The sequence below is a fragment of the Orcinus orca genome, chromosome 10, assembly GCF_937001465.1.
Source record: "Orcinus orca chromosome 10, mOrcOrc1.1, whole genome shotgun sequence".
NCBI lineage: Eukaryota > Metazoa > Chordata > Mammalia > Artiodactyla > Delphinidae > Orcinus > Orcinus orca.
Genome location: NC_064568.1, coordinates 38,300,506 through 38,312,421, shown reverse-complemented (window position 1 = coordinate 38,312,421; position 11,916 = coordinate 38,300,506). Strand labels below are relative to the sequence as shown.

The 11,916-nt window shown below is 57.5% G+C and overlaps 2 protein-coding genes across 2 annotated transcripts in view; one reads left to right on the top strand and one right to left on the bottom strand.

Moving 5' to 3' along the window:
• RBM6 (RNA binding motif protein 6) overlaps nucleotides 1–11,916 on the top strand; it is a 204,842-nt gene that overhangs the window by 43,902 nt on the left and 149,024 nt on the right. The gene's annotated exons all lie outside the window — the stretch shown is intronic.
• LOC105747902 (uncharacterized) lies at nucleotides 3,205–11,825 on the bottom strand. The gene is given in 3 exon segments (XM_012532321.3): nucleotides 3,205–4,451; nucleotides 4,454–9,499; nucleotides 9,665–11,825. Coding segments are annotated over 2 exon segments (3,732 nt in total). The 5' UTR covers nucleotides 6,969–9,499; nucleotides 9,665–11,825; the 3' UTR covers nucleotides 3,205–3,234.

Genomic DNA, 11,916 nt, shown 5'->3' with positions numbered 1-11,916 from the left:
TAGCTAGTAAACACACCGGGGTGTGTGTGTGCAAGTGAGGGCTCCAGACCTTGGTGGCAGAGTCTTCTACCCATCCTCCCCTCCCCTCCTGCAAGGTCCCATCCAGGGTGGCTGGCTCAGCCTGCCCCCTCCTGTGTGGCACTGAATTTCTCAAGCTCTAAAAGTTACCTATGACATGGCATAGACTCTGCTTTCTTGACAGTTTAATCACCCTCGAACCCTTCCTGAACAGCATCACTACTGGTGGCCTGGGCTGGGATATGGGGATACAAGAGAACTACAGCACCATGGTGCCCCACCAGACATGGCCCCTGACTGGAGGAGGCTGAGAACTGCCGGGAAGAGCCTCTGAAGGAAGTCCTTGGCCATTTCTCTGTCCCTTGTCACAGAGGCACATGGACCAAATGCTTGCCCCGCCCCACCACAAGCCTTGAGACCAGTATCTGAAGGCCAGACTTAGGCTTCTCTGTGCCTGAAACTGGGCTCCACCCAACCAGAACCCTCTCAGTGAGCCTTCTGACCCCATCCTGGGTGGGGTCATCTCCAAACCCCTGGCCATGTTGAGTGAGTCTCTCCTGGATGATTCCCCACAGCTGCTGACAGGAGTGACTGCCCAAGTGAGGAAGTTGGAGCTCATGCTGGGGCTGGAAGTCTAGCCTGGGAAATGACTGCTCGAACAGGACCCCTCGATATCTTTCTCCAGAGGGGGTGTCGAGGAGCCCTTCACATCCTTCCCTGGTTTGGTCATTGCTTCCAGGCCAGGTGGGTGTCACCTCTGGGCTCCCTGGGCTCTGGGTGGTCTCATTCATGGCACCAACTCCACCACTGGGTAGGAATCTCCAGGTAAGCTGGGCATCTGCAGGGCAGAGCTCTGAGTCTCATCTCAGTATGCTAAGTTCATGTCTGCAGAATTAATGAATGGCCTGGCACTCAGTCTTTCCTGCTGTCTGCCCACTGTCATTGAAACAATGGTTCCGTGTGTTGTATGGTGCATCTGATCCTTGGCTTGCTGACCCCACACGTGGTACACACATTTTCTGCCTTTCCTGAAGATCATGGCTATCCAGGCACAGAAAAGCTGGGCCAAGGAGAAGCTGGAATGTGGGGGATTTAGAGGCAGGGGAAGAGGTGGCTCGCTAGAGCCCTGCCTGCTGCTGGCAGTGCTCCACGTCTTCTTGGTCCTGTGCACACTCCATGTGCCTGTGGGTGAGCACGTGGCAGGGTGTATGTGCACACGTGTGATTATGTCTGTGTGTGTGTGCTCTTATGCCAAAGGAGATGGCAACAGCACAGTGTGTGCAGCGGTGCCCAGGGGCACATGTGTTTGCATTCTGTGTCCACCCAGGCATGCTTGCTTGCATGTGCACATGGACGCTGTAGCTAGCTAGTCCCTAGAGCCACTGGTCCTCTTCCTACCTGGCACAGGCCTCAGGATCGTGGGGGCTGACTTACAGTGTGAAAGCTGGACATGGGAAGAGGGTGGACCATGGACCATGCCCAGGGGTGGGTGGGGGCTGTGATGACCTTATATCATTGGCCATTTATAGTCTCTCCACGAAGGGCAGCCCCTCACTCTCAGGTGTGTGTGGGGATAGCCAGGTCTTTGCCCTTTGTGGAGAGGACAACCTAAGACGAGAACCCAGGGTTGGGACAGGGGCATGGCTTGTCCCTCAGCTCCCAGCCAGAGGGGCACCAGCAGGGTAGGGCTTCAGTGTCTTTTTTTTTTAAAGAATTTATTTATTTATTTTGGCTGCGTTGGGTCTTCATTGCTGCAGGTGGGCTTTCTCTAGTTGCGGCGAGCAGGGGCTACTCTTTGTTGCGGTGCATGTGCTTCTTGTTGCGGTGGCTTCTCTTGTTGCAGAGCACGGGCTCTAGAGCGCAGGCTCAGTAGTTGTGGCACATGGGCTTATTGGCTCCGTGGCATGTGGGATCTTCCCAGACCAGGTATCGAATCCGTGTCCCCTGCATTGGCAGGCGGATTTTAACCACTGCACCACCAGGGAAGTCCTGGCTTCAGTGTCTTGGCTTCAACCTCCAGCTGCCCTCCAGGCAGGAAGTAGCAACACCAGGTGAATTCTTCTTCTCAGCTCTTCCAGGCCATGGAAGACATGGACCTTTATTCCTACCCCCACTATTCAGAGCCAGACAAGGTCAGGGGCTGTGGCTTCTAGCCACTCCCCTGGCCAGAGGGACAGCGGGAGGCCCTTTAAAACAGAGTGGAGTTTGGGACAAGAGCAGGGCAGTTGGCACTGGCATTGCCCCATAGCCTCTATGAAGATCTCCTGATGAGGCCTTTACCCTGGCCACCCTGTGGGCAGAGGCTGCCCATCTTGGGAGGCACAGGAGGCGAAGGGAGCCCAAAGTTGACAGTTCTGGCTCCCACCAAAACTAGATAGTCAGAGAGGCAGGATAAGGTGTGAGTCTCCACGTCCTCAGAGACTACAAAGCAGGCCAGAGCCTCATCCCCCAGCTCAGGTTGTATCTCCCACCCAGGATTCAGGATTTATCAGCCCCCCACCCTGATTTCCTGCCCCAGGGAACCAAAGGCCAGCACTCCTATACCTTCATATTCTGACTGGCTGACAGAAGCACCTGCCAAACCAGCATAGAGCTCCAGCCAAGGTTCTGACTTTAGGAGGTATCTGCATTATCAGGCCAGCTCCCCCAGGAAGCCCAGACTCTGACAGGGACCCTCCTTGGGGGTAACAAGTGCTCCAGGGCCCCAGCCATCTGTAGAATTGTTTGGCTGTTGTCAATGTTGCTGGCCTCAGCGCCCCGTAGAGGGCCCAACATGGGGGAAGGCAAGCAGTCTTTTCCTCTGGAGCTAGGGGAGGGGGCTGCCCGCCCCCATGACTCACTCCAGGCTGTGTGGGTTATTACATTATGTTTGAAATTGCCATGGCAACGAGCTGGCAATCAAGGGTAATTGAGCTTGTCGCCAGGGCAACAGGGCAAAACCCACAGCTGCCACTCTCTGTGGTTGCCCTTGGGGTGCAATAAAGGTCAGGCTAGACCAGGGCCAATGTCAGCTGTGGGGCTGTGGGGCTCTCTGGAAAGGATAGGATTGCCAAGGCCCATGGAATTCCAGTGTGTAGAGGCAGGGTATGCCTTGGCAGTGCCAAGGGCCCCATCCCTGACCACATGCCTGGATCCCTGCCCTTCCCTCCACCACCCTGTGCCTAAAATATGCCACAGTGGTCAAAAGAAGCAGAACCAGAAAGAACTTTTATGTGCTCACAGATGGTACTTATAGATGGCCCATGGGCCCTCCTCCTCGTACTCACGGTGGCTGAGCTACAGGCTCTGGAAGGAGTCCCGGGACGCCATGATGGAGCCTCCAAGCCAAGCAGCAGCAGCACGGTGCAGAGAGCCCAGCACAGTGGCACCGGGGCCCAGCTCCTGTCTCAGGCACTCAGGAAAGCCACTCAACAGGGTGCCGCCACCGTCCAGCACCACACTGGCCAGCAGCTGCTCCTGCTGCTTGGCCTCCAGCCGGCTGATACTTAGGAGGGCTAGTTGTGGAAGGCCTGGCTGATTGAGGCCTAGAATATTGGGCTGGAAGAGGGCCTCGGGGCAGCAGAAGCACTCAGAGCCCAGTGTGATAACCTGCTTGTCTGCAAGCAAAAAGTCCACCCGGGCCAGGGCCTGGGCACGGGCCATCTCAGCTGTCATGTCCATGGGCACATAGCAGCAGGCCTCTTCAATCTGGTTGACCAGCCATGCCTTGAACAGTGACTGGCCACCTGCCGGCAACAGCTGAGCCAGGTATTCAGTGAGGTCAGCACCCGCCACATCCAGCCGGTAGGTGTCAAGTGGGGCCAGATCCCCGGTGATGATGGGTGCCACAGAGGAGGTGCCATGGCCACTGCCCAGCACCAGCCCAGTGGTCCGCCCATAAGCATAGAGTGCCAGCAGGGCCTGATGCACTGTCTGCATGGCTGGCACATGGAAATGCTCAAAGAGTATTTCAGCCACCTTTTCTCGGTTCGTGCATGGTGATGTGGGTGAGTCCGCCACAAGCACAGCCAGCTCCTCGGGCTGCACACCCAGCCTGCAATAGAACAGGTGCTGCCACAGCACCTCCAGTGCATCCCAGTCAGAGACCACTCCTCGATTCAGCACCGAGTAGGAACCCTCTCGGTTCTCAGGCACTGCGTACCTGGGCTGGCCGTGGACTGGATGCTGGAGCAGCTGGATGCGTGAGCGCAGCACACTGAGGACGTGGTCCTCTCCAGCCAGTCCACATTTGGTGAAGCCTGTGCCTGTGTCGATCACCACAGATGCCATGTCCTGGTAGGGGTCCCGTGAATGGCGGCAGAGCACTGGGGACCGTACTGGCAGAACATCCATGGTGGGCACCAGCTCATAGCAGGCCCCTCGGAGAAGGCCAAGCTGCGCGACCACTGGCGAGTGTGTAATGTCCTCAGCTGTCAGCTTGAACCGGGGGCCGTGGGCAAGACCTTGCAGCCAGGACCAGGTGTGGTGAATGTGAGCAGGGAAGGCTGCTCCTCCCGCTCCCTGGGGCAGCTGCCAGCTTGCCAGGATGAGAGCCGATGTGAGCTGAAGCTTTGACCAGCACTGACACCAACATTTTCTCTGCTTACATAGACACAGGTCTCCTCAGGGGCCGGGGTCACCCGAAGTACCCCCACATGGGTAGGCGGGCCCAATGGCTCACCTTCCTGGCACAGGGTGGAGGCCTGACCAGGGTCCCTAGTGGTGGGGGGACCTCTTGAGAGAGTGGGCTTATTGGAGATGGGGGGTTCTTGGGAAAAGGGAGGCTGCCTAGTGAGAGAAAGCTGCCTGGCAATAGGGGCTCCAGTGAGAGGGGCCCGACCAGGAAGTGGGGGCTGCTTGGTGGAGGGGGCCTGCTCAGCTAGGGGTGGCTATCCAGAAAGGTGGGTCTGCCTGGGAAGGGGACGCTGCTCTGCAGAGGGAGGCTGACCGGCCGAAGGGGGCTGCCGGGAAAGGGGATGCTGCTCAGCTAGTGGGGGCTGACCACAGAGTGGGGCGTGCCCAGCACCTTTGACCTGAGGGCTGTCAGGGTGAGCAATAACGACCTCTTTCTGATTGTGGTTGCCTACATCCTCCTGGAGCAGGGGTCTGGGCACCTGCTGGGTTTTGGCTGGTGGTACAGGCTCTGGGGTCAGCTCTGAGTTCATCCACTGCAGTTTCTTGGCCTGGACCATAGAGGTGTCCTGCATCCTGGAGGCATCCTGCATCCAGATGGTGTGACTAGTTTCGGTTTTTTCAGCGTCAGGTTTGGACCAGCCAGGATCATAGGCATGGCTCAGTATCCTCTCTCCAAATTGGAGGGGCATACCCAGTGGAACATGCCCAGTGAGCATCCCCATCCTGATGGGTGTCTCAGTACCAGGGGAGCCTCGTGACTCCAGGTTGAGCCTGGCCTCTTTGGGAACCAGGGCCACCTCTCGGTAGCTTCCAGATGAAAGGCTGGAGGGCACAGGGCTGGACACCATGGGTGTGGTGGACCAGAAGCTAGAGCCATCACTGTCAGGGGAGAAGATGGGCCTGGTCAATGGCCGGGTGGACAACGTATTTTCAGAGGCACAGATGGATGGGTGGCTGGGCATGAGGCCCACCAGCACTGCCCTTGAGCCCATGGGGTCATGGCACAGCAGCCCCGTTCTGGTGTTGCCCGTGGCCATATCAAACACCAGCACACGGTCTTCCACAGCATCCCGGAGCTGGCAGGTAGGGGCACTGGAGGGGGGTATCTGCATGGCTTCCTTGGGAGGCTGTACTGTGGGGGAGTTGCGGCAGGTTACTTGGTAGGCAGACGGCGGCACATTGGAGCAGGTGTTGCTGCAAGCATTGAGGGGCTGCTGACCTGGCTGAGAGCTGCAGATCTCCTGGTTACCCCGCTTGGACTTGGGGGTTTCTGGAGGCCCTGAGCCCGGTTTGGGGCTGCCTGGCCTGGAGGTACAGACCATGGGTTTCTCCACTTGGTTCTCAGGCTGCCTTGGTAACACCGGCCTTTGGGCAACCTCGAGCTCCTGGGCCTGGTCTGGGGACTCTTTTGGAGTGCGTGCTGGGGTGGCAGGCTCATCCTGAGAATGGAAATTCACTTTGTCCTGGCAGGATGTGACCCCTTTGGGAGACTCCAACTGGATAGACCATTGGTTGCCACATTTCCTGGGCAAGAGGTCTTGGGACAGGCCCTTGGTGATGGCATTGGTATCCATCAGGTGGTCAAGGTTGCAGGTGTAAGATTCAACTGCTGCTGACATTGAGATTGTATCCAGAGCTGGAGTATTTGCCTGAGTTGGAGTTGGAGTTGGAGGAGCCTGAGCCGAACATGGGCACTGGCCCTGGCCCTGAGCTTGGGCCGGAGCCAGAAGAGGACCTTGGGCTGCAGCTGAGCCATCCTCCCCTGAAAGAAAATACGGTAGCCACCGGCTCTTCCTAATGCCCAATGGGGCTATCTGTTTGGGCCTGCAGGGGCCTTTGCCCCAGCCTACTAGGACTTTAGCTGGAGCCTTGCCCTCCCCCGCCATCTGCACCTGAAGCCGGGAACAGCAGAGTCCGAGCTGGGCCACATCACTGGTGCAGTCACCGTGCCTGCACACCGGTAGGGCCAGGGTCCTGTTCTCTGTGACGAGATGTGTTTGGGCTCCCACGATAGAGCCTGGAAACGAGCTAGTGGAGGAGAGTCTCAGGGAATCCTCAGAGGCCCGCTCACAGCCACATTGGGAGCTAACCTCAGCAGGGTCCCAGAGTTGCTGGTGACTGGGCTCGTGTGTATGGGCCTGGGAGGCTGAGCCATAGGACCCATCAAGGATGGCCTCGGTGGACAGTGACAACCCCTGCCTCAAGTATACAGATCCTGAGCTTATCCATGGTCCCTGGGACCCTCTAGGGCCACCGCCCAGCTGCTGGCTGCCAGCTGAGGGGTGGCCCTGGGAGCCCGATGGATCAGGGCCCCCCACTTTCTTGGTGACTTCCATAGTCCTGCTCCATGCCCTAGGTGCCCTGCCCCCACTTCGTTGCCATGTGTGGCAACCCCACACATCACAGCCCCCAGTGACCTGGGGGAGGGTGAGAGAGTGTGGGAAACCAGGGGCCCCACCCCCCTGAGGAATGGGGGCCTGCCCAGGGAATCTTGAGAGGTAGAAAGGCCAAGGGACCCCAGTGAATTCTGCCAACCCTAGACTGGCCTCCTCTCTCCTTGCCAGCCAGGTGGCCACTCTGCCCAGGCCAGCCCTAGAGGGAGGGCAGTGCTCCTAGAGGCGAGAGCGTGTATAAGGCCAAGGGAAAAAGGTAGGCAGGGGAGATACTGAGGAAGCCCCTGGGTTCCCAGTTTACCTCAGATGCCAGACTTGCCTCTTTCTCCCCATTTCCCACGTGGCAACTTGAGACGTAAGCCCTGACCCAGGGATGCAGTTCCAAGTGTGTGACCCGAGGCCCCTGTGGGGGGCAAAGCCCCTTCACCACTCAGTCCTGCGAGGCAGAAGTGGGTGAGGGGCCCAGGCTCAGGCTCTAACTCCCCTCCTCCATGTTCCCCAGCTCCCGCTCCAGGGACAGCAGCTCCTTGGCAGTCTCTCTGCTCCAGATGGCTTTCCCCTGCCTGTGCCTCACAGAGCCCCCTCCCCAGAGTCACATGTCCTTGAGGCCCAGGACCAGTATCCCACAGAGGTGGGGATGGGGACGACACGGGTGGGAGTGGGGCCTCTGCTCAGAACCCTCAAGTCAGAATGTTCTAGCCCTTGTCATATTGTGTCAACTTCACCTTGGCCAGAAGGGGGGCAGAACACTGGGCATAGGGCTAGGCCACCAGTGGAAATTACAGGATGGGCACAGTGGGGACACAGTGGTTAGGGGGCTGTCCACACAGTGGGCACAGGGCTGGCTACACAGTGCGGGTATGGTGGGTGCAGAACTGGGTACACATTGGGTACAACTGCATACGCAGTGAGGACAAGTTGGACAAAGGACTGGACTTGGGTAGCACACAGAAAAGAAAGCTATTAGACGAGGTGGGCAGTCCTACCCTCCATTTTGTAGATGGGCAGAGGGTCAGGGAGGAGTGGGACCTGCCTGGACAACCAGCCGAGGCCCAGATGTGCCCTGCAGCCACAGAGGACAGGCCTAGTTTGGGGAACTGACCAGTGCTACAGGCCTGAGTCTGGAGGTTCTGACTGGGGCGGGGTCAGACCTTCCTCCTTCCCCCAGCTATGAGCTCTGGGCCTCCTCCCTCTGTCCTCCAGGGCTATCCTTTCAGGCCTCAGTCTTTCTACCCAGGAAACAGGTTTGTGGAGAACGAAGCTGTAGTCTCGTCCTCTGAAGCGGTGTGTTTTCACAGAAGTTAAAAATAGTGCTTACGGTTGGCCATGGGGTGTGAAGCGATGTGACCAGGGACCAAGGCTAGCTCTGTGCTTCGTCTGCACCTTCCTGACTCAGCACTGGGCAAAGCCTGACTCAGCCATGTCTCAGGCCCCCGGACCCCCTCCCCCTTCCCCAGATGCTGCCTTCAGTTAAGAATGGGGATAGATGTGGCTGGACACTGCTGCTCACCACACACTATGGCCCAGGAAGGTGACAGAGCCCAAGGGTCTGTGGTCTGCACATGTGTGCATTCACACACACATACTTGCTGAACACTATTAACTTCATTAATCTCTGGCCCCAAGCAAACTGTTTTTTAATTTTGTTTTGTTTTTCCCCATAACAGAGATGCTAGTAGCAGCCTCCTGTGGTTGTGGGAGGGCTGGAGAAGCATGGAGGGAGGCCCTGAGTCCCTGCCTGTCCGACCACTGAGCCATCCCCCGACTCCTGCGAAAGTGAGGCATAATTCTCCCTTTCCGGGCTGGAGTCCTCATGAACAATGGATCTGAGAAGGGTGTGCCCCACTAAGGAAAGACCAAAGAAGGCAGCCCGGAGAGAGGAGAAAGCTTTTCCCACCTGGGAAGCAAACACCCCTTATAGCAATAAGAACAGTGACTGCTATTGACTGGGCCCTTCCTCTGTGCCAGGCAGTGCTGAGCACTGTAACCCAGCCTCACAGCAATTCAACAAGAGCCGGGTGCTGTCACCCTTATTTTATAAATGATGAAATCAAGGCACAGGGAAGAGAGAGAATTCACAGAGGTTGCAGCTAGTGAGTTGTAGAGCCAGAATCCGAAGCCAGGCCACCAGGCTCTGGACCCACACTTCAGGAAACTACAATGCCATCACAGGTGTCATGCGCAGGGCCACGTTGGCATGGACCCTGCTGGAGGGGAGCCAACATGCCTCCCTTCCGATTGCTGCAGCCCCAAGCCCCCACCCAAGCTGTAACCCACATGGCCCTGTTCCTCCTCCCAATAGCTTAGCAGGTGGCTCAGGCATGGGAGGGGGCATTTTCCTGGGGGGCACTAAGCCAGTGCCTCCCAGGAAGCTGTCAGTACTGAGTAGGGGCTAGTTACATACCCTGTGGGACCTGGCTGAGTCTCTTGTATTCAGAATTCTTGGCCTGCTGAAGCCCCTCTGCTTTATCCATCTGAGGGGAGGGGCAGCAGGCAGTTAGAGAGGATCCCAGGCTGGGCCCCTTCTACCTAGCCCCCTCCTGCACCCACCCCTCATCCCCCCATCCCCTCCCCCCTCATCAGGCAGGGACATTGCCCCTGTACCCCTCCCCCAAACATGTTTTTAAATAGTCTCTCACCAGGAAGAAGGGCATCCAATTCTATTTCTGATTCTGGAAAGTGAGGAGGGCCAACATGTTACCATGGCAACCTAGAGAGCCCCTCCCCCAGGCTGAGCCCATTCCCCAGGCTGAGGGCTGTCTGGGATGGAGGGGCCAGGAAGCAACAGGAAGGAGCTCAGTCTGAGGGCGAGGCCATACAGAGGCTCCTCTATGAGGGCGGGTTCCAGCACTGCCTCCCTTCACACTTCACCTGACCCGCTCCGGGCAGGCTTGGGGGAAGGCCCCAAACCCTGTGGAGAGGGTCAGACTTCAGAAGATGGGGACAGTCACCTCACTCTGAGAAACCCTCCTTCCCAGTGGATCAGGCTGGAATCCTCCTACCTAGGAGAACTTGAGGGTGGTGGGCAGGAAGGGCATCAAGAGGAGAGGCACAGAAGGCCCCATTCTACCTCATGACCAGCCAAGTCTCCCAGACTTGCTTCTCCAACACAGACATATTTTGGGCTCTGTTGTGCTCTCAGGTGTCAGCTCTGTCAAGTCCCTGGCCCTGCACTCTTCCAGTCTACCTGCCTTCTCCTCCCTGTACTCTGGGAAGACTCGACATCTCCAAAAATCTAGGATCAAAAGGAGCCTTAGGGACTTCCCTGGTGGTGCAGTGGTTAAGGAATCCGCCTGCCAACGCAGGGGATATGGGTTCGAGCTCTGGTCCAGGAAGGTCCCACATGCTGCAGAGCAACTAAGCCCGTGCGCCACAACTACTGAGCCTGCACTCTAGAGCCCGTGAGCCACAGCTACTGAAGCCTGCGCACCTAGAGCCTGTGCTCCGCAACAAAGAGTAGCCCCCGCCCGTCGCAACTAGAGAAAGCCCACGTGCAGCAACGGAGACCCAACGCAGCCAAAAATAAATAAATAAAATAAATAATTAATTAATTAAAAAGGAGCCTTAAAGGGCTCCCAGTGCAGCTAACCACTTGATAATGGAGTGAAAAGCAATGCCTGTTTCCCCAGAGGTTCATCTCTGCCTACTGTCCAAGGGCTCAGACACCAGCCCTCTGTCCCAGAGGCTGCACGTGGGTAGCACTTAGGTCTGTGGAGGGAGGGCACTGCAGGTAGGAGCACAGCCCAAGCAGAGGCAGGCTTCTGAAGAGACCCACAAGGACCTTGTGATCAACACTCTCTGGGTCCTGATGGGAAACCAAAGCCCCCCAGGAGGAAGGCTGTACCCTCTGTCTGTCTCTCAGCTCTACACCCAGCACTCTGTCTGTGTTTTCCTCTCCACCCTGTGAACTCTAACTTCCTGCTTCCCTGGAAGTCTCTCCTGTTCAGGGTGCACCCATTCCACGGAGGCAGCACCATGTTTGAAGGAGCTGGCACCTTCTCCCTGCCCCGCTGCTTCACCCCAAAGAAAGGCAGTCACGGTGCAGAAAACCCCAGTCCTAGAGGAAACTATGGCAGGGTGAGGGGTGATAATCCACTCCTCATCTGGGATGTGAAATGCAGAACCTGAGAGTGCAGGAGGACATGGCTTTTGAGCTTTAAGGCACAGGGAAATTTAAATAACAGATGTTTAAACAACCTTCCCTGCAAGCCATGGTGCAGTGACCCCTCTGCTGTGATGTGTTACAGCTTAAAAATAGCCCACAATGAACTGCTCTGAGCTCCAATTGACTCAAGCTTACGTAACTCTGCGTGAAAGATGGCCAGCCGCACCAGCCAGGAGGGAGGACAAGAGCACTGGCACCCCCCTGACTGCTGTCCACAGCTGGCTTAGGGGCTGCGGCCAGCTCCTCACCCTCCCTGGGAGCAGCCTCCCATCCAGGAGCCAGCAGCAGGGAGTGGGGGGAGGAGGCAGGACTTCATGCCTGGCAAGAAAAGACTTCCAACCACACCTGTGAAGGGGATGTAAGGAAAGCTGCCCTCCCTCAGGGTCCCTGAGGAACCCGGGCCCAGTGGAGGGTGGGGGCGACTTTACGAACAGATGGCTGGGGCTTCCCTGGTGGCACAGTGGTTGAGAGTTCGCCTGCAGATGCAGGGGACACGGGTTCGATCCCTGGTCCGGGAAGATCCCACATGCTACGGAGCAACTAAGTCCGTGCGCCACAACTACTAAGCCTGCACTCTAGGGCCCGCATGCCGCAACTACTGAGCCCGTGTGCTGCAACTACTGAAGCCCGTGCACCTAGAGCCCGTGCTCCGCAACAATAGAAGCCACTGTGACGAGAAGCACGCGCACGTGCACCACAATGAAGAGTAGCCCTCCCTCGCCACAA